Consider the following 23,984-nt stretch of genomic DNA (forward strand, 5'->3'; position numbering starts at 1 on the left):
AGTATTTATAGTGTCCTTTTCGCCAACTAGTAAAGCATTTTTATAAGTTTAAAATGGTATTTTTTTAAATATAATGACCAAGAAAGATTTTTTGAACTATGTTTAAGAACGGAAATAATGTGCTAATTACGTAAAGTTTGAAAGCTAATAACCAGAAAAAGTCTAACTTATTTTTACAAAGAGAAAGATGCAAAGTTATCATAATATCTTTGCTTGCGATCTTCCGAGATCTGTGGACACAATGACGTCATGAGGAGGGAAATCGTAGCTTCAGCTCTAAGAGCGGAGTGAACTAGCCCTTCTATTCTCTTTAGCCCTGGCCGAGGACGGGCGGACGGGTGGTTTTACGAGCCCTGAATTATAATTTATATTATGCGAAATTCCATCGTTAATTTTATATTATTCCATCGTACATTTCGTATTGTATTGGAGATCGAAATGGGTTACACATGGCGCTACACTAAGCATGCTTTCAGCATTAGCGAGTGGACAGTCACAGAAGTAGGAAGAATGTTAGTTTCAGTTTTTCTTTACAAACCTATTAAAAAAATTTTAAGCTTGGAAACTATATGGAACTCATTCAAAACTGCTCTAAACATAGAGTTTAGCTTAAGCATCATAAAATATATTTTTCATACAATAAAAATCATACGCGGATAATCAGTCACCTCTAGGTAGAACAAAAAAACTTCGTTCCAGTTAACCTACGACGAATTATATGTCCAAAATGTCCTAATCCGGAATTAATTCAGTAACTAATCAATATTATTGAATAATTTTTGTTTAATTTTATTCATTAAAATGTATGATATTAAACTTGGATACCAAATTTTAAAGTTGTAAGTTTTTTTTAAGAAAATCAAATTTAAAGTTTTAATTTTGAAATAATCGGCATCCTTAAAGTTTAAAAACAATATTTTTCATGATTCATAGTCAGAGATTTCATATTAATTCCTTATCCATTCGTATGATCTATATTATATTTAGAACACTTGCCACTTAAGAACTGTTCTTATTGCATGCGTTTCACGCACATCCTATGGCCTTCAGGAGAGAAGAATTACCCGATTGGTGAATTTTTCGTGGGAGAATATATTACACCAATCAGGTTCACGTTCTCTCTTGATGGTTATCTGAGAGGCGTGAGTCGCATGCAGTGAGATTGGCCCTTTATAAAAAAAAAGAGGAAGAAGATACTGACCAGCTCGAGTTGCTTGTTGTAGTTAGTGGCAGAATGGTTGGCGTCTATGAGTGAGCGTCCGTTGTTGAAGACAGCACATATGAGCATTCCCAGTGAGAACATGTCGCTGAGGGGTGAGCAGGTGGAGTTGGCCTGCACTTCCGGTGCCGTGAAGTCCAGGTCAGGCTGTCCCATTTTGGGTAACTTTGAGGTGAAGGGTTGGCAAGGCACTGGACTCTGAACCACAGCATGTGTAAAGAGAAGAGGGAAGCATACTCTTAGAAAACACTCTAATACATTAGAAAATTGGAACAACAATTTGAACAGAACATTTGAACATTGGATAAAAACCTTACTCTTTCTCATAGATATAATGGTTTATAGGTGATGCATGATTTAAAACAGGCTGGGGAGGTGGAGTAAAAATAATTACTCTATTCTGATTAAGAAAAAGAAAGTCAATAGAGAACATGAAGATGAATTTGAATTAGGCTTGACAGAATGGAAGCGGATAGAAACTTAACATTATAAAATACACCTAAACTATACCCAAGTCAAAATTCCTGCTGGTCCCATTAAAATTTCTTGACGGTTTATGTTGGTTTCATTGCGACTCCAACTGGTATAACATCATTTGATGGTCACCATCATCCAACACTTTCCCTTATGTGTTCCTGGTTTTTGATATGCCAACAAACTTCCATCATTCCATGATGGAAAACGCTACTACAATAACATGATGGTTAACCATCAAGAGAAGATTGATTCTTATGGACCAACAATCCTTGATGATCCGTGATGGTCCATAATGGCTCCAATTATAAATTTTCAAGATAGTTTAATAGAAATTCTTGTTGGTTTTCAGGAATATACCATCAAAAGAATTTGCTTTTTGATGTTGTACCATCATAAATCGGTCCGAATTCCTACATTGAGAGGATGGTTGTTCATGATCGTTCCAACATTTGATTTCTAAGAAACTATGGAATTTTCTGATGGTTTAGCAAGAAAAAAACATCAAAATAAGTTGCTATTATGTTGGACCATCATAAATCAGTTCAAATTCGTACATTAAGGTGATGGTTACTTATGTTGGTCACCATAAAAAAATATTATGATTTATGATGGAATTATTAATGGTTACCATCATGATTATGTTGGTCCATCAATAGGAAACCATCAAAAATTTAGATTTGGGTACATTATAAAATAATTTCATGCAAGTTCTTAGAAATTTAGAAATAAAATGTATATCTTTTATCCAACTAAAAACCAGTATATATATTTAAATAGCGGTTTTTTGTTTTATTTTGTTACGTGAACCACAACAAACTCATGTCAGCTCATTCTGAATTGTAAACAAACTTCTGGAAAAATTCAAAGGGCTCCAGCATTGGTGTATTGGGATTGAAAATAATTCTCGTATTGAGACGAAACGCAGAAGTTTGGTGTCAGCTTATTCAATTTTAAGTGTTTCGATTAAAAATACATCTTTCAAATTGCATGTGAACGCTGGAAATCATATCTTACCACTGTCATATTCCACCTCCATTTTTACAGTGTAAAGGCAGAAAGTTTAAAAATTTTAAATTTGAAGAGATTTTTAGACACTTCTGACTGGGCAGAAAAGAACAAAATAATACTGAAAATGAAAACATTAATACGAAAATTAATCGAAAAGTCCTTTTCTTACTGGCAAATCAATTAATGAAACTTTATGAAGATTGAAATTTTTTTGTCTATATAAACATTTATTTTTGACAAAATTGCGATTTTTTTACCAATTTCTTCATATAAAAAATTTTTTTTTAAAGAAATGTAGACATTTTTTTGTAACTTGTAATTAAATATGTTTTTTTTTTTATCTTTAATTCTGCATTTTTTTTTGCAATTCGGTGAATTAGATACTTTATATGTTACATATAAAAATTAGGTTTCTTATATCAAAAACAAATGTAATAATTTTTCAAGTCCACTGCCTCCTTAAATAAAATAAAAAATATCGCAGTCACATCTTCCCCGCAATCTTTATTTAAAAATTAAATTAAGAGAAAGCCACTCATTAATCCATGAAAATATAATTTTTTATATAAAAGAAAAATTCTAAATCAATTAATAACTCAATTAAATACTTGTATCATTTATTCAAAAAATACAATGTTATTGTGTTCATTAATATGAAACGAATTTCCTAGATGTAAACACGTTTTTTTTTCGTATAAAAATTTAATTAAATTTTTCTAAGAGCTTTCATTAATTCGATTTCAATTTCAATTCCAGCTGTCTTCACAACGTAATAAACACCTGTTTATAATGTGCTCTCTCTCTCTTATTGTAGAGGTATCACCTTTAAATAACCCAAGGAGGGTAATAATTTCTCAAAAACCGTGCAAAAGGAGCGAATAATTGTGAAAAGAAAATTAGAAAATCTTATATTCCACGCCCGAGTTAATTAAACATAATAAGACCCTTTCGTTTGTAATTCTAGAGCAAATCCTATTCATCCACCTACTCTTATCTGCCCACCTACGTAAGCATGAATGATGAAATGTCCTTATTTTAGGAAAATAATCATGTTTATGTAAAGTTACTTTCAGTTTATTTTTTTTATGTGCTGTCTAGTGTTTTGTGAGCATGTGGGGGAAAATCAGGTAGCAGTTTCCATAAATGTTTTATGCGTTATGTGTTCGTAAATATTAAATTGTTCCACAGGTGAAATAATACACAAAATGGACATTGATTTCCGAAAGAAAGTTGCATATATTTACTTTTAAAAGATGTGTGATGAAGGAACTTTCTTTATTCATATTTTATGCTTCTTAGAATCCGTAAAATCTGTATATATATATTTCTCTTACACGGCGACAAAAAAAAAGCCTTATTACAACTTCCCGAATGGCAACGCTAGAAAATCGACCCATGATTGCCGCTAAAAATGTCACATGCCAAATCTAGCTGAGATGGCTCAACATATAGCGCTTTTAAAAACGGAAACTGAAATAACCAGAGAGAGCATAAGCTAGGCAGAAGTGAGTAGTCTTTGTCGATAGATCTCTATTTTAGTATTTTGTCGAAAGCGCTTTTTTTCACGAATTTATATATTACGAATTTATTTGTTTTACTAGAATTTATTTGTTTATGCAGGTTTTTCCATTGCAATTCACTTATTTCAATTTTTAATAGACTTAATTATAGCCAAAATTTTAACCTTTTTTAAAGAGGTATCAGTTTTAGAAATTTTATCTTCAGATTTTATACTATAACACATTTCTAATAAGTTTAACGAATTACGTGTCATTTATTTGAATTCAAATTTATTTTAATGACTTAGTATTTACAAAAAAGATGTAATTTTTTTTTTAAAAAAAAGTTGTTATATGGATTTGAATGATTGTTTTGAATTCTTAGAATTTTGTGCATTTGCAATGTACCTAAGTTGGTAGCGAGTGAAGCAAACCATATAAGATTGCGTAGCAATTTTCGGGTGTTGGCGAGCGTTAGCTAACAGGGGGCGCAGCCCACTAGTAAAATAAAATATAATATGAAATTAGCAAGCCGCAGCCACATGTTTTAATAACAACGGAACACTATGTTGACATTAGAGGAATTTTGTTCAAAAAATTAACTCACAATTTAGATTATATCATATTAAATACTTTAAAAAATTTTTATTCTAATAAAAATATTTGAATAAGTTTGTAATAATTTAAATTATTATTTTTTTTTAATAATCAAAAAGCAACGTTGATCCCAGTCATAATCGCTAATTTGACGAAATTTCAAAAAGCCGCCAAGATGTGGGCTATTCAAGGATTTTACCGTTTACTTAAAGTACTTTTAAGTTTAACTTTTTCATAATGACTGCCTTGATCAGTGATTTTAATACAAATGTGAATACTGAAGAAATAAAAGAATTTAGCGAAGTCTTTAGAAACAAATATTGACTAGAATTGAAAATCAAGAACATTGGCTGGAATTGAAAACGAATTTCATCTAACGTATTAGACGATAGGCTGTAAAACATCAAATGATGCAGTTTTTGCAATCTACAACGGTTGTGACTATGTTGTGACGTTTATGAAATTCTATCCAAAAAGGGTTATAACTCCTGATTGCAATAATGCTATCATAATTTTTTTCTACCTCATTTAATTTTTATTACTAGTGGCTGCGCCCCCTGCTCGCTAACGCTCGCCAACCCCCGAAAATTGCTACGCTATCTTATATGGTTTGCTTCGCTAACCAAGCTCACTTCGCTCTCTACTAACTTAGGTGCATTTCAAATGCACAAAATTCTAAGAATTCAAAGCAATCATTCAAATCCCTATAACAACTTTTTAAAAAAAAAAAAAAATTACTTCTTTTTAGTAAATGCTAAGTCATCAAAATAAATTTGAATTCAAATAAATGACATGTAATTTGTTAAACCTATTAGAAATGTGCTATAGTATAATTCATGACATAAATCAAGAATCGTCAAGTAAATTCGTAATATATAAATTCGTGACAAAAAGTGCTTTCGACAAATTACTAAAATAGAGATCTATCGACAAAGACTACTAACTTCTGCCTAGCTTAACAGTATGAGATTGCCGCAGCTGATGCTCTCTGATTTTTTCCGTTTCCGTTTTTAAAAGCGCAATATGTTGAGCCACCTCAGCTAGATTTAGCATGTGACATTTTTAGCGGCAATCATTGGTCGATTCGCCGTGTAAGAGAAATATTAACGTAAACAAAACAAAGCAAACGTTGCCACCGGCAGAAAAGAAATACAGCCAAAATTTGGAAGCCACGTAAGAGTATATATTAGATTATCAAAACTTATTTGCACACTTTAAGAAAAGTAGTTTATGAAGTTATTTCTAACTACAGATATTTACTTTAAAATAACTGCCATAGAAGCGCTGACGAATGTTGCTAACAAAGATAATGAATGCCTCCTTTGTCTAACAAATACCCTGAATATATATTCTCTAAGTATAGATATTATATGCATAAGCCTGATTAGCTGATGCGTATTTTATACCTTGAAAGCTTCCACTATCTCTTTGTCTGTCTGCCGAGATTAAATCTAAGTGCCTACAGTCAATTAACGAGTACGTTAATTAAGTCATACACATTAAATAGAATCGACTCCTCTTTGATTCAAGTAGATAATCAAAGTATGCATTGTATGTAGTAATCAAAAAATGATTCTAATTATTGATGTGGAGAAAGTAAAAAAAATCACCCTGAATAATTTTAATTATCGGATTTTCACGACTTTGCTACTTTCAAATAATATATTTTTTAAGGGCAGAATACTAACTCTTAATGAAATTGCCCAAATAGTTCTTGAGATGATAGTTTACTTAGGATTATTACTTACAAATTATTCGACCAATTCGGTTTGACTATATTTGAGGATGCCCAGGGGCGGATCTACTTAAGGGCTTTTTGGGCTGCAGCCCAGGGCCCCGTGGATACAAAGGGCCCCAGACCCCACTAAAAACAATAGGTGATATTTCGAATTAAAAGAAATATCTAATATTAAAAAAAACTATTATAAGGTTGGCAACCCTGAGATCTATCAACCCATGCATGTGCTGGCCTATTGAACGGAACGGGGAATTCCCCGTCTCTTCTTTTTGGTCAGTGTATTTTTTCGCGTCTATTACTGGTGACTTCTCGCCGCGCCGCTTAACGCCCGACATGATTTTGTTTTTTTTTCCCGCACTTCTGTTCTCGTCGTCAAAGTGACAAATTTGTTTAGTTTACTAATAAATGATAACTGAAAAGTTATAAGGTCCGGACTTTTCTCCTATTTTATTTATAATTGAAAGTACATAATCAGTATAAGAAAAGATTTCCTGCTCTTAGTTGGTAAGTAAAAAGAATTATAAATCACGTTTTTTTTCTGTTTTTAATGTATTTATTCAATACTAAATGAACTTTTTAATCGATTTTTAATGATAATTTGTGAATTACTGCACTCGTTATAAAGTATTAAAATGTGACGTGAAGAACAATATTACATCGATTATCTCGTTCCCTGTTTATTACCAGAAAATTATCAAGTTCATTGTTTATTTTCAGAAAAATATCAGTCTTATTTTACAATATATCTGGTAGAAAATATGAAAGTAGAGCTGAGAAACGGAAATTTCAGCTAGATCGAGAAAAGAAAGAAAGAAATGTGCAAAAATTGAAACTGTTCTCAAATTAGAACATAAAAACGAGAATGAAATAGCATCAAATTTATTAACAAGCGAAAAGGAAGGGATCTTATCCGAAGAGAATCTATTTGAAGGGAGCAGAAAATCGCAACACCAGGAAAAAAATACAAGTGATGAAAATGTGCGAAGTCTTGACTACCAGCAACCCTCTGGTCCCATTGAAAATTATATTGGTGTTCAGCAAGAGGACGGTAATACCGAGGCGGAAAGAAATTTAGAGAACATTTAGTTTGAGTTTGAGAAATATGTTGACTTGGGCTTGTGACCAGAATTGCTAAATAATGATTTTATTAATGACATCCTCTCACATGAAATGACTGACTTTCAAAATAAAGATCCGAAAAATATATATTCAGCTTCAATAAAGAAATACAAAGAACAAAACAGAACATTTTCAAATAGGTATTTCATTAAGAAATAGAAAAATGGTCGATCACTGGAAAGATCTTGGTTATGTTATTCAACAAAGGTTGGTACTGTTTTTTGTTTGACTTGCAAACCTTTTTCCAAAATCCCTTCTCGATAGACAACCGGATTTTCCGATTGGAAACACGTAGGAACTTGTTTAAAAAATCATGAAAATTCTAATGAACATAAGAAATCATTGTTAGTGTGGTTGGCACGAAAATAAAATAAATCTGTTCTAGACAAGCAGCTTCAGAAGCAATAAAGAAAGGAAACAGAATATTATCACAATGTCTTAAAACGGGTTATTGCAGTGGTCAAATTTTTAAGTATAAAGGGCTTAGCACAGCGTTTCTCAACCTTTCAGTATTCGAGGCCCAGTTTTCAATCATAATTTTCATCGCTCCCCCCACTTGCAGTAAAATGTATGCAACAATAATGTATATTGAGTATTTTTAATTCTGTCTTTAAATTATTTTTAACTAACTACCAAAACAAAAGTAAAGTAAAAATCAGCAGCAATTGAGATTGTAGAAACTATGTTTGGAGTTAATTTTTCAAAACAATTACAGTCCATACCTCTTTCAAATGATACTGTTGCTCGTCGAATTGGTGATACAGCTGAAAATGTAGTGTCAGCTTTTCTCGATGTTGCCTGACAAAATGTTTTCAATAAACTTTGAAGCAAGAGATATTAATAAAGATGCTCATTTCATTACCTATGTTTGATTTTGAGATAATATGTCAGTAGTAGAACTACTTTTCAGCGAATCAATAAAACTCAAAACAACAGCGCTAGCATTATTTGCTATTTTAAATGATGTTATGAATGATGCAAACACAAAATGCAAAAATTGCATCGGAATATGCACTGGAATATGCATTGGAATATGCTTGTTCAATATCCGGAAGGTTTGAAAGTATACAAGAACTAGTAAAACAAAAATCGCCTCAATGCGTCTGGACACATTGTATGATCCACAGAGAAGCTTGGGGTTCGAAAGAAATACGTCCTGGTTTAAATATTGTATTAACTGCGGTTGTAACCATTTCAAATTATATAAAAATGAGAACCCTGAGATCGAGAATCTTTTCTGCTCTTTGTAATGACATGAGTTCAGTACATTCAGAGTTACTATTTAAATGTGAGGCAAAATGTTTATCACGTGAGAAATGTTTGCAACGTGCTCATGAATTAAGAGAAGAAATCGTCATTTTCTTAGAAGATAACAGACCGGAAACCGGGAATTTACACTATTGTTTATTTGTGATGAAATTGAGATACTTGGTCGTCATATTCGAGAAATTAAATAACTTGAATTATAAACTCCAAGGAGCAAATACACATATGTTGGATACGAGTGATGAAGTTAATGCTTTTTGTAGAAAATTAGAATTGTGGGGCAGAAATTTAAAACAAAAAAACGTAACAATGTTTGCAAATGTGGATAATTGTACAAAACTTATAAGGCTGAAGAATAATATATGAAAGTTACGTTTGTAACCATTGAAAATCATTTAGCCATGCTAGCAAAGAATTTTAAAAAGTATTTTCCTGCTCATGACAAACTGCTACCAAGTTATGAGTGGGTTAGGAATCCATTTCATAAGACTCCCGAAGGACTCTCAATTGATGAGGAAGAAAAATTCATAGACTTCACGACAAGTGGCGAAACTGAAATGCAATTTAGTAATAAATCACTATTTGAATTTTGGCAGGAAGAGGATTTTTTTGCACTGAAACAAAGAGCATTTCGCATTCTATTACCGTTTTCAATATCCTACCTTTGTGAAACTGGATTTTCTGCTGTGGCTTCTTTGAAGACAAAATATAGATCGCGGCTAAATATAGAAAAAGGACTGAGAGTGGCTATTTCTAATATTAAGCCTCACCTCAAAAAACTTTGCTCTGCAGGACAGACCCAAGGAAGTCACTAAAAATTATTAATTTTTTTTAAAAATTTAGTATGTTTGATTAAGTAAGGTGGGTAAGCCAAAGGTGGCCAGTGCTCCTAACGTAGCCCCCCCCAAAAGTAAAATGAAATTTATTTTGAATCATAAGATGTCCCTTCTGCATTGTAAATCTTGTATCTGAGGTGTACGAGGCTGAATTGGAAGATATTTCCTTGAATAGCCTCCATTGTATGAAGTGATTTAATTATTTGCAGTTGTCGTTCTAATTTCCAGGTGAGAAGATAATGTGTATAAATTCTTAGAACTTTGAGTTATAATATGTTTTCTGAAAGTTTATTTCTTTTTCTTTAACCGCATTACTTTAATTCGAATTAATCTATCAGATTAATAGTTTTATGTCGTGCAAATGGTAAGAGAGACCTTATGTATGTTGCCAAGTGGCGCTACACTCGGGCCACCTTCGGAAGCAAACGTGAAATCTATAAAAGTGTTAATTATAAATCATTACGTAGCATATTATTTCTCAAAAAGGAATGCTTGAATTAAATGCCAATTGATTTATTTCATTTTAAGCAAATGTGGAACTTTGGTATTTTTAAAATTTTTATAATATTTTGACGTTCTCTGCACTTTAGTAGACTTTGCGATATTTTGTTTCAAGTTTTTTAATTTGTTTGCATTTTAAAGTCATTTTTCAGGTATTTTTTTATTTTTGTGGTAGTTATGAGTGTTTTTGTGGTCGATTCTGGTATTTTCTTGCAAATTTGGGTATTTTTAGATTAGCTATGGGTTTAGTTAGTTAACTCTAGTATGGTTATTTAACTCTTGCTTGTTGGCTAATCCTTCTGAAAAAATTAACTCAATAATTCTTAATTAATTCTAATGAGTGAACTCAAAAGAATCGCTAGTGACTTCACACAAGAACTATCAAAGTAAAATCAATAAGCAAATTATACACTCTGAAAACAAATATCTTTTTTAAAGTCGGGAAACTTGTTCCAACCAGCAAGACACTTAAAGTGCCTTTTTAAGAGAAGTTTGCCAGTCCAAGTGTTTTTTCTAAAGATAATTTGAGTAAGTGAAAAAGTGATTTCAAAACATGGCTCACCTTTGGAACCTGTGCGAAACCTTAGGTGCAGAAGCTAAAATTTTAAAATTGTACTATAATTTTATTTTACAATTAAAAGTATACGTGATATATATTAGAGATAGGTGTAAGATGTTACAGAAAAAATTCAGATACACAGACTTAATCAGAAAATTATAAAAAAATCCATAAGGCCAAGCCACCCTTGATTTCCCACCTTAAATTTTGATTTAATAAGTTGTTTCACTTTAATAAGATGTCAAAATGCATTTTGTTTTCTATGTATATGTGCGTTTTCCTTTCATCCAGTAAATCAATTTTTTTAAATAATATTTTCTCTTGAATATTCTCGCGCCACCCCTCTGGTGTGCTCGTGCCCCCCTAGGGGGGCGCGCCCCACAGGTTGAGAATCGCTGGCTTAGCATTTAGAGGTTCCGAGGAAGTATTTGATTCTCCACATAATGGCAATTTTATGGGTGCTATTGGCAGAGTTCGATCCATTCATTCGTGAACACATTGAACAACGAGAGCTGCGACCAAAATCGGTGATATCGTACTTATCAAAAACAGTATATGAGGAAATAATTGAGATTATGGGCCGACAGATAATTAAGCAAATTATAACTCAAATAAATAACGACGACACAAAGTATAATTCAATTGTGATGGATGCTACTCCTGATCTATCTCACAATGATCAACTTGCTATTGTATTACAATACTATTTTCGGGGAAAAGTGTATGAAAGATGTGTATCCTTCATTAAAATTAGTAATCATACTGACTTACATTTATTTAATATTCTACAAGACTTCTTAGAAACAAATGGACTACTACTGGATAATTGTAGGGGACTATCTTATGACAACGCTGTTAATATGGCGGGTCACTACAATGGTGTACAAGCACTACTAAGCACTACCAAAAAAGCACTTGTTTATGCAGGTTTTTCCATTGCAATTCACTTATTTCAATTTTTCAATAGACTTAATTATAGCCAAAATTTTAACCTTTTTTAAAGAGATATCAGTTTTAGAAATTTTATCTTAAGATTTTATACTATAGCACATTTCTAATAGGTTTAACGAATTACATGTCATTTATTTGAATTAAAATACATTTTAATGACTTAGTATCTACTAAAAAGATGTTTTTTTTTCTAAAGAAAAAGTTTTTATATGGATTTGTATGATTGTTTTGAATTCTTAGAATTTTGTGCATTTGCAATGTACCTAAGTTAGTAGAGAGCGAAGTGAGCTTAGTTTGTGAAGCAAACCATATAAGATTGCGCAGCAATTTTCGGGGGTTGGCGAGCGTTAGCGAGCAGGGGGCGCAGCCCATTAGTGTACTTAATTTCTTAGAGGAAATAAAAGAGCATTAAACAATTAAAAAATTACAAGCAGTTGATAGCTTCGCCTTTCTAAAATGAAATATTCGCCGACAAAAAAGGCATAAAAAATTTAAGGTTAAATGATTGAATTCGAAATTTTTTTTTTGGAATAACAAACTGGCTCATTTTAACCTAAATAAATAATTCTTAATTATTCCCTTATATTTAATGTAAGTCAATTTCTTATTAAAAAACCATTTTGAATTATGACGGTGAGCGTTTTAAATTAATTAGTGGATTTATACAGGTAGCGTTATTTGATTTTTTGGCCGTTACAGATACATATTAATTCGGATGTAATAAAATGATAATTGTCTCAGAGAAATAAATAAAACCGTTTAAGAAAAATTGATTTACTAATTATTGAAAAAGGCCATAATTCAAAATTATAAAAATAATAAAGAAAAGAAATCCCGAAAAGGGATCAAGATAAAACATTCTCTTACATCGAGAATTTTAGTTAGCATTTTTCCTCCCTGTCGCCACAAATTCGAAATTGAAAGTAAATGAATTTGTTCCCAACGGACAGTTAGGAGCATGGGGAAGAGATCAAGGTTGGCGAATTATCGAAAGATATCATAGCAAAAAATAAAGCTAACCCCCATAATCAGTATTAGGTTTGAAAATACCTTGGCAATCACGAATGGGTCCTCGTCTTGTCAACAAGACAGTGAGAATTAGTATAACCATGTAAATGACACACATATGTGTGGTAAGAAATTAAGAATAAAGAGTTAGTTTTCGATTAGGCGGGACAGTGAATTAATGAGACTACATTAGTATTGAAAAAAAAAAATATATCCGTTTTACATCGATCTATAAGAAAAGAATAAAATATTTTATGTTCGCTTTTTTTTAATAAATTTTAATAAAAATTAACCAATTGATTTAATTTAATTGTAATTTGATTAAGAATGGTTAAAAAAGTAAGTTTAAGAAATTAAAGAAATTTTAAAAGTTAGGAAATATGTAATGCCCATTAACATGAACATAGGTGTAAATTTAGTTCTCCAACAAAGTTCCTCTCCTTAAAGAAGTGAAATAATTACTACAATTCCAAAGTAGTTTGCTTACATTAAAAAAAAATAGTTGTAATTGACTACATTTGTAACAAATTAGTTGTAGTAAACTGCAAAAATAATGTAGTTTTTTTGAACACTGGTTTTAAATTAACGAGTCGAAATTTGAACGAGATTTGTCGAATGGTTGCCGTAGAATATTTAAATCATCGTAGTTTCATAACTACATGGTATAATAACGAATGAATAAAATATATTAATTAACATAGTATAAGAATTTTCGATGTTAAGAACGAATCAATATATAAGTTTTAAACCACCGAGAACACTGGTTTTAAATCACCGAGTCGAAAGTCGAACGAAATTTGTCAAATGGTTCCCGTAGAAAATTTGAATCATCGTAGTTTAATAACTACATGGTAAAATAATAAATGAATAAAAGATATTAATTAACATAGTATAAGAATTTTCAATGTTAAGAACGAACCAATAGGTTTTAAACTACCAAGATTACTGGTTTTAAATTACTGAGTCGAAATTTGTGAAATGGTTCCCGTAGAGAATTTGAATCATCGTAGTTTCATAACTACATGGTAAAATAATAAATGAATAAAAGATATTAATTAACATAGTATAAGAATTTTCAATGTTAAGAACGAATCAATATATAGGTTTTAAACTACCAAGATTACTGGTTTTAAATTACCGAGTCGAAATTTGTCAAATGGTTCCCGTAGAAAATTTGAATCATCGTAGCTTCATAACTACATGGTAAAATAATAAATGAATAAAAGATATTAATTAACATAGTATAAGAATTTTCAATGTTAAGAACGAATCAATATATAGGTTGAAATATTTGAAAATTGCCTTCTAGTTCATTAAAAATAATTGTGGTATTTAAACTCTTTCTAATTAGTTTGAAAGACAATAGCAACACTTATTTTTTTATTGACTATAAGCATACGAGTTTTAACTTTAGTTAAAGTTCTAGATAATTGTTTTACTTCGGGAATGAGCAAATTATTTTTAAATTTTCATTTCGCTACTTTAACATTTTAAAAGCGTTTTCAGTAGCTTCAAACAAAAGATAAAAAAAAGTCGTACAAAAAATGTACAAAAACGTACTGTTTTTTTACGGAGTTTTTTTCCCCAAGGATACAATTACAGTGAAATGAATAACAATGTCTTTTTGTTTTTGATGTAAAGAAAACTAAAGGATATTTTTTTCAGGAATTTCATACACGAAGAATTATTTGAGCTCAAATGCTCACATACAAAAAAAAAGGAAAGAAAATCATGAAAAAATAAACAATTTTTAAAGAGTAGTAAAATGTTTATTTAAAAAACAAATGATATTTTTTTTAATAGAGGAAACAGGTGAGGTGATTATTAAGTTTTTGTTAAGAAAGCGAAGACTAAACTATTATAACATGCAAAGCTGAGACTGACTGGCATAGTATAAATGCTCTTAGAAATATATTTAATATAACAATTTCATTCAAATTAAATTTAATTTCATTCAAATATAATTAAATTTAAATAAACTTAAGCTGAATTTTATTTATTTCAAACTAAGAGGAATTGAATTTAAGTTTTAATTGGAAAGAATTTAGGTTTCAATTGGCTAGACTTCAAATATTAACTCAAAAGAATGTTAGTTCGAAATGATTTTTTTTTCAATTTAGAAAATAGAATTTGAACAGTTATTATACTAATAAAAAATATCCTTAAAATTTGAATCAAGTGCTAATTTTCTATGAAGTATCGTTTAATTTTATGCAAGCTTTAATCGTTTTGCATTAATAGTGGTTGAATTGAATTTTAAATTATAATTAAATAGAATTGAAGTTTGATGCGAATTTTTGTTCAGAAAATAAATATCAAATTTTTTTTAAAAAAAAGTGGAGATTTTATATTTATTGCACTCATTACTACAACCGACACAGTATAAATGATCCTTAAGAACGTAATTAAAATCTGAATCAAATTAAAATTTTAATTTCAAAAGGATTAAATTTAATTCTTTAACTTTCATTAATTTGTAGTACATATTTTTGTTTAAATTGAATTTAAATTATAATTGAATAGAATTCAAATATGAATTGATTTTATTGTTTAGAAAATAGTGACCGAATAAATGTTATATCAAAGCTTACAAAAAAATACATAAAAATAAGTAATAAAATTTGAATTCACATCGAATAAATTACTTTCTGAATTAAAATTCAAATAATAATTGAATTACATACAAATTTTCATTGAAATGAATTTAAAGTTTTGTGCAATAAAATTTCCAGTGATTTAAAGTCAGTTATGAATTGATGAATTGATGGAAAATGAATTGATCAAAATTATGAATTGATGGAAATAATGAAAATGTAACCATGGAAGACCGAAATCAAGAGAATGTCGACTTTCACCGGTGAATGACAGCAATCACAGAGTCGCTTTTGTAAATGTACGAAATATTTGTTATATCCAATTTGATATTAGTTTATATTACTATGTTTATCCGATATTTTAATATCTGCTGAGGATAGATTATGGGAAACATCAGTGGTCGGAGTACCAGTTGAATGCATACTGGGCAGCGGCACTTGATCTTAAAAAATATTGATGTAAGACATACCGGGCAGTGGTACTGAACCAATTTCGGCCATTCACAGTAACAGTCTATGTTAAACAAGAGATATGAAGTGATTGTTTCAAAGTAGACTGTTGTATTAGCCTTAAGGCCTGTTTACACGGAACAAGTTCTTGAATGCCAGAAATTGGAGGAATGTCTCTCTCCGAGAAATTGGATGATTCGCGGACACTATCCAAGTTCCTGAATGTCCCTGATGGGTCGGATGAAAAACTTGCGCATGCGCATTGTTCATATTCAACATCATAAAATCATACTTAAGGTCTGGTTTCTTAGGACAAGCGCCTTATGTGAGCGTCAGCGGGACGTCAACGTCCCTCTGGCGCCAACAAAATACTGGTTTGTTAGCTCAAGACCTGGTTTCTTAGAACTAGCGCCTTATCTGGGCGTCAGCGGAAAGTTGACGTAGAGCTGACGCCAAAAAAATACTTTTTTGTTAGCTCAGCGTGAGCAGTCGGTACAACGCAGACATTATCTCTCATTGCGCATGCGTTAATAACGTAAACAAATATTTATTTTGAATTTGTATTGATTTTGTTCTTGTAGACCAGTGTTTTAGAGAACAAATAATGACTTTGTCCAAGAAAAAACACATTATAGCTGGGTTAAATGAAGAGTGCAATGTTTAATGAAGAAGCTATGTTTAATGTCAAAATCAAAATCTTGACTGATTTCAATGTGCTGTTGGATGTTGTCCGCCATTGCTTCTGTGGTTCACGTCACGTTGTAATCCAACTGCAGTTGAGTTGGACGGCAATTGTAGTTCAAGATGAGCGTTCGATGACGTATACTATCGAACTCACAAATGGACATATCAGAGGTTAACGCTGATTTCCAGCTGACGGCGTCCTGTCCTAAGAAACCAGGCCTTTACATGAATTTAAAATTACGAAATAAATTCAAATGAAATCATAATTATACAAATTGACCATAACAGATTGAGTATTGAGTATAATAAAGTGAGGCGTGCTCTCTGCTTTCGCTTATAGCACTGCGTTTCAATAGGTAAGGCTAAATTTAGCCTATCAAGATTTATTTGAGCTCTGAGGCTCTTCTTCAAATTCAACATGCTTCCACCGAGTCTAGCAGGGAACCACCCCATAACAAATTAATTTATTTGGACAAAAATATGTTGTTGCAGTTTAGTTACTTCGCACTAAAGCTGCACAATGTGCTATTGGCGACGGTCTGGGAAACATCCCAGAGGATGATCCGAAGACATGCCATCACAATTTTGATCCTCTGTAGGGGGGATGGTACCCCCGCTTCGGTAGCCCAACGACCTATGCGCGAGTAAGTAGAGCACTTTACGGTAGAACAGTTTAACGAGGACCAATCCCCTCGGTCCCTTCGTAGACTGAACCAAGTGGTCAACCTGCCGCACGCTAACCCCAGCCAGTGATGCTTGACTTCAGTGCTCTACTAGGAACAGTGGGACTAAAATATATGAAAAGGGACAACAAAATGGCATAATCTGATGCCTGCTTGTTGACGTCATAAAATTTAAGCATCTGATTGGTTAAGGGGAAAAAAACTTGGATGGGAAGTAGAACATGCTCTACTATCATCCCAGGACTTGGACCAAGAACTCGCATGATCGTTTACACGTTCCAAGCTCAAAGCAGAACAAGTTTCAATCGATCTTCGTCCAAGAACTTGGATCGTATAGACAGGCCTTTAATGACAAAAGAGAGTGAAGTTATTCAAAGAGTATTTTGTACCATTATATCTGATTCGTTGCACCTCTCGGCAAACTCCAGTCCGGCTAACTTCCATGTGCCTCGCTTATTCACTATCACCGATTGTGGGCAGAGATTCCGGTGGATCAGCTTGCAAGAGTAGTGCAGAAATGTCAGCGCTTCTGTTATCTGCAAAATACAATCAATCCATCAATAAATAAATCAATGAAGGAATTTTGAAGTAAGGCAATCTAGGACTTTCAACTGACAGAGTAAGTAGGGGAGAGTCGGGTAGCCCCTCTCACTTAAGGAGTATTGCTTATATTTCTGTATAATATTGAGTAATAATCAATATTTTTGTATGTTTCTATTGTTTTATCATCTAATTAAATAATGCGAAAAGAATAAACCAAAAAAAGAATAGTTTGACTTAAAAATTAGAAATTTAAAAAAACATGCTTTTCAGCTCTTTTCAAAATGTGTCGGGTAGCCCCGCCCAGTTACGAAAATTATGTTTTTTGACTGCTTTTTCAGGTGACCAATGTATTGACAATAGGTAAACCTCGTTTATCATTTTTATCACAAAATTATTTTATTTATTACATATTTATATACTTTTAGTGAATTCTATCATTTAATAACAATCATTTAATTATAATAATATTTGTTGTTAAAAATGCATATAACATTCAAATTTGAAGCAATAAAATAATAATCCTTTGCAACCGTACATTTAACGACGAAATAAAATTGGGCAGTGATACCCGACATTCATGTGAGCGGGGCTACCCGAAATTCAATTTTTTTGTAAATTTGTAATTACTCGAACAATTTTTCACAAATAAACTTTTTTCTTTGTGCAAATTAAACTTAAGACTACATACTTTAATGCTGTATGTATCGAAAAAATTATTTTTTTAGTATTAAAATGAAGTTTAATCGAAACATTCAACCAATTTTTCTTCATTTCATGACTACTGTACATATTTTCAAAATTATTTTCATATTTTCAAACATATTTTCAAAACTATTGTAAACCATGTTAACAGCTACATAAATACTTGAAATTTTGAAAATAATCTTTTTTTTAATATAACATTTAATGTCCGATGGCCCATTGACTTGAAAAAATATTCTATACATATGAAATTGACAGTGGGCGGGGGTACCCGCCGGCGGGGCTACCCGACTCTCCCCTACAGTGCAAAAAAGAGAATAACTTTTAATCCAGTGATTGGATTTTTACATACAGAAGTTTCGATGGTTGTCCTTTGATTGACCATTTGATGGTTTTCCTTGATGGCAACTACCAATAATTCCATCATAAACCATTATATTTTTTGATAGTAACCAACTTAAGTAACCATCACCTCAATGTAAGAATTTAGACTGATTTATGAGGGTTTGCTCATATCGAACAACCACGAATCTCCATCATAGTATCATAGAAATAAAATGTTGGAACGATCATGAACAACCACTGTAAGAATTCGGACTGATTTATGATGTTCCAACATAAAAAACAAATTGTTTTGATGGTATATTCCTGAAAACCAAGAAGAATTTCTATCAAACTATCTTGAAAGTTTATAATTGGAGCCATTATGGACCATCACGGATCATCAAGGATTGTTGGTCCATAAGAATCAAACTTCTCTTGATGGTTAACCATCATGTTATTGAAGTAGCGTTTCCCATCATGGAATGATGGAAGTTTGTAGGCATATTAAACACCAGAAACACACAAGGAAGGTTGGATGACCGGACCATCAAATGATGTTGGACCGTCGGGAGTCACAATAAAACCAACATAAACCATCAAACTTTTTTAATGGGACCATCAAGAATTTTGACTTGGGTACAGTTCAGGTGTATTTTATAAAATTGTTTTGATGGTATATTTCTGAGAACCAACGAGAATTCCCATCAAACCATTAGGGAAACGTAGTTGGAACCATCACGGATTATTGGTTCATGAGAGTCAAACTTTTCTTGATGGTTAACCATCAAAGTATAGTATCATTTTCCATCATGGAATGACATAAATTTGTTGGCATATATAAAACCATGAACACGTAATGGGAAATGCTGGATAATGGTGACCATCATGAATCGCACTGAAACCAGTATAAACCATCAAAAAATTTTGATGGGACCATCAAGAATTTGGGATTGGGTACTAACACTCAATGGTTTAAAGGGGTTATTTCAAATATGCTTATTGGTGTACAAAAACGTGAAAAGTGTACTAAAACCTATTTTCTCTGAATAAAATTTCTTTTTTCCTTATAAGTTTACCATTAGAATATAACAGGAAGCTGGGAAATATGTTCACAATAGTTTGGTCAAGAGATGTCTTGAAAGTTATGACCCTTAATGTTACTTAGGATTCTCTATTTATTATTGTTGCCAACATTATTATTAAAATACTGACAAAGTTTATGTCTGACTAATGCCTGGTTTTCTCTTTCTAAGAAACTAAAATCCTATTAATTCAAAACTTAAATATGTCTACTTTAAAATCATATTTATTATTTCAAATTTTATCTTTCTAATTTTTATATCAAATTATTAAAATTAAAAAAGATAAGAAAATGTTAAAAATGATATGATTTTATGCAATAAAATTAAAAGCTTACAAGGGAAACTAGGGAAGTGTGACTCGCCAATTTTGAAATAAACTAGTGGGATGTATGCCTTATGAGGAACAATTTTAGGGGGCAACATTCGTTTCGGCCCATAGAAGGTCTTGTGAGAGATAAAAAAAAATTAAATATATGGAAAAATCAGTATTTTATTACTTCAATGCAGACTATTAGTAATTGCAATTGTCTCATAATCCAATTAATTTGTAATTAATTGGATAATTAATTTATTTTTAATTAATAAATTAATCAGAAAATTAATTAATTATTAATTAATTGCTAATTATTAATTAATTGTTCATTAATTAATTGATTTGCAATTACATACTCCAATTAATTTGGAAAGTTTTTTAAAGAAAAAAAATAAAAAAATTTTGATGTAAATATTTTTTTTTAAATTAACCTAACAGGTTTTTCTGAAAAACTGCAGATACATAAAATTTTCAAAATCAATTTTAACAATAAATATGCATTATATATTATGTGAAAGTAATTAATTATCCAATTAATTACAAATTAATTGGAGTATGAGACAATTACAATAACTAATAGTCTGCATTGAAGTAATAAAATACTGATTTTTCTATATATTGAATAATTTTCTATCTTTCATACGACCTTCTATGGGCCGAAACGAATGTTGCCCCCTAAAATTGTTCCTCATAAGGCATACATCCCACTAGTTTATTTCAAAATTGGCGAGTCACACTTCCCTAGTTTCCCTTGTTAGAATTAATAAAAGTTATGTATTAATATAAGAAATATTTAGAAAAAATGTGAGTATTTTAATAATAATAAAGCTAATAAGTGAGTATTTTAATAATATTTTAATAATAATATCAATTTCTAAGCACAGAAAGGTAGGGCTTATTATAATACTATTCTATAATATAAAAGTATACTATAATACTATTCTATGTAAAAGTGTAATATAATACTAATCATTCTATTCTATAATATAAAAGCTGTTTAACTTCGGATGTTATTTCAACGCAAATATTAAATGCATATCAAAAGATTACAAAATGATTACTATTTCTTAACATATCTAATTACCTAATTTAAAATTACTAATGTTTATACACGTGCTTCATTATAATTAATGTAAATATAGCAAACATAGCATAAAACGGATAATCAATACTCAACACTATCAAAATAAAGTCTCGTAGTTAGTACGATAGTAAAGCAGTTCATAATTTGTTCGAGATTAACACGCATTTAGTTTAATGAATTTGTTCAAATCTTAATTCATCATTTTTAAAATGATTAGATAAATTCTTCGTTCGAAACAAGAGCTCTATGCAGCATTTAATGAGATCTGATATTAAGTTCAGATATTCTAATTGCTATTTTCTTTTGTTTTGTTTGGAATCGTGAAAAAATAAGAATGCTTGATTTTGATGCAGAAAATAAATAAATAAAGACTGAGTTAAAATGTACAGCTTTAAATGAATATAAATAAAGAAATAAAAGCAACTTTGAAAAAGAAAAGAATATAATGCCAACAGTGGTTACCCTTTCCTTAAATGCTGTTTTTTTTCCGATTAGATTTTCATAAAAGCTCCAACATGTCAACAATTTATCGTCTGAATTGTTTTACAATTTTAGTCAATTTACGTTTATCAAGACGTTACAAAATTCTTTTCTGTTTTCAGTTTTCATATTTATATTAAAAATACCGGTCAAGTCAGTAATTATGAATAAGTTAATCATAAAAACAACATAAAAATATTTTAAATTAACGTTATGTATAAACAACAAAAATGCTTATTAGTGAAAATAAAAAGAAAAAGAAAACTCACTCTGGAAAAATTCAAATCCAAGAAGTTTCTAAATTATCGTCTGCTTTTTTATTTGTTCTTGTTGTGCTGCATTTTTATTTAATGCTTATGTCAGCTTGATTTATTATGTATACATTTCGTTACTTGTAATTATGTATGAGGAAACTGATCTAGTAGAAAAGTGTGCGGACATAAAAAAACAACAACAACATAGAACAGCACTTAATTTTGCAATGGGTAAATATCGAAGCGTTTACTATCTCATTAACTTTCGTTTCAATTATCGGATTTTAAAGTTCTAATACAAAATCTAAAAACAAGTTACAGAGACTAAATTGATATACTCTAAGCAATTTGTATAGACGATATTTCAGTATAAAAAATCACACTCAAAAACAGACTTTCTCTTAAAAAATGCTAATTTAAAACAGATTTTGCTTTGTTTGATCCCTCAAAGCATGGAACACAATCTGTGAAATATTGTTGTTGTTGTAGTTTACGTCGCACTATAGCTGCACAATGGGCTATGCGCGACGGTCTGGGAAACATCCCTGAGGATGATCCGAAGACATGCCATCACAATTTTGATCCTCAGCAGAGGGGATGCCCCCCCACTGCGGTGCCCAACGATCTGCACGCGAAGTTGAGCACTATAAGGTAGAACAGTTTAACGAGGACCATTACCGCACACCCTCGGTTCCTACGCAGACTGATCCAAGTGGTCACCCACCAGCACACTGATCGCAGCCAGTGATGCTTGAGTTCGGTGATCTGCTGGGAACCGCGTCTTAACCATCAGTCCACTGCGGGACCTGTGAAATATGGTCTCAATAGTTGTGGCTGGAGAGCGGCCTAAAGTTTGGACCACTTTAACATTAATTTTAATTTTTGTGTTTTTCAACGTATCTCCAGAACTAACACCGATATAAAAAGTATGGTCAAAGCTACCAGAAAAAAGCTAGCAAAAGAAGCTACCAAAGCTAGCGAAAGTATGGTAAGACTTAGCTTTCTTCTCTGCTCTATGTGAACACCAAAAAGCGCTATTATTTTTTTTAAAGCGCATTGGTGAAGGTTTTTTTGGTAAAAATAACGATGAAATATGTTTTTATTACGCTGCTGTCAGGTAGTAAATGTGGTAAAATTTGGTAATTTTCACAGTACTAGTATAATTTGAGATGACGCAAAAACGTTCAATAGGAAAACCTTTATTTTTAATAAAACTTGTTAACTTTTGTTTTCGTCAGTTAGTCGTTTTGTTTCTATGCATTTTCTTATCTAGCATTTACCAACCTCTCAATCGACAGGTATCGCGGTGAGCTGATCGTAAAGGCACGGTTCCCAGCAGATCACCGATGTCAAGCATCACTGGTTGCTGTCAGTAAGCGGGTGGGTGACCAATTTGATCAGCCAGCCAAGGGACTGAGGATGCGCTGCATCGGTCCCTGTCAAAATGTTCCACCGTAAAGTGCTCAACTTTGTTCGCAATTCGTCGGGCTACCAAAGCAAAGGAGCCATCCCCTCTGCAGAGGATCGAAATTGTGATGGCAAGTCTTCGGATCATCCTCAGGGATGCTTCCCAGATTGCCGCCAATAGCCCATTGCGCAGCTCTTATCCAGACCTAGTATGGAGTCCCTGGCCAAAGTATTAAACGCAGAATAAGATTCGATTTAAAATCTTAATTATCAGGTCATACAATACAGCTTTTATGTTCTTACGCAGCTGAAACCAGTTTGCACTTTTTGACATTCGTGTATCTATTGGTTAACATTGTAACGCAATACGTTAGAAATAAGTACAAATAGGAGGTATATAAAAAATCTCCTGAATAAAAACCCATCACATGTATGTTTCAATATAAAAGTATTGCATATGAACTCGTGCAAAACATGTCATTATTATAACACTACAGTCCGTCTAATAATTTGGTCTAATTATTGAAATATACAAATATAATACATGATATAATAAATATTCTATATTTATATAACATATCGTCTAATTTATCCAATAATTGAATT

At 31.5% G+C, this 23,984-nt stretch overlaps 2 protein-coding genes across 5 annotated transcripts in view; one reads left to right on the plus strand and one right to left on the minus strand.

The window, feature by feature from the left end:
- LOC107453622 (ankyrin repeat and BTB/POZ domain-containing protein 2) overlaps positions 1–23,984 on the plus strand; it is a 442,842-nt gene that overhangs the window by 386,521 nt on the left and 32,337 nt on the right. The window lies entirely within an intron of this gene.
- LOC107453616 (SCY1-like protein 2) overlaps positions 1–23,984 on the minus strand; it is a 556,894-nt gene that overhangs the window by 165,224 nt on the left and 367,686 nt on the right. For all 4 annotated transcript variants that reach the window (XM_087169467.1, XM_087169470.1, XM_087169468.1 and 1 more), the window contains 2 exons: positions 17,579–17,725; positions 1,202–1,417 (listed from right to left, as the gene is read on the minus strand). In XM_087169467.1, coding sequence (XP_087025593.1) covers positions 1,202–1,417; positions 17,579–17,725 — 363 coding nt within the window. The remainder of the gene's footprint in view (positions 1–1,201; positions 1,418–17,578; positions 17,726–23,984) is intronic.

This window comes from Parasteatoda tepidariorum, chromosome 8, assembly GCF_982258835.1.
Source record: "Parasteatoda tepidariorum strain Cologne lab strain chromosome 8, Ptep-v5.0, whole genome shotgun sequence".
In the NCBI taxonomy this organism is placed as follows: Eukaryota; Metazoa; Arthropoda; class Arachnida; order Araneae; family Theridiidae; genus Parasteatoda; species Parasteatoda tepidariorum.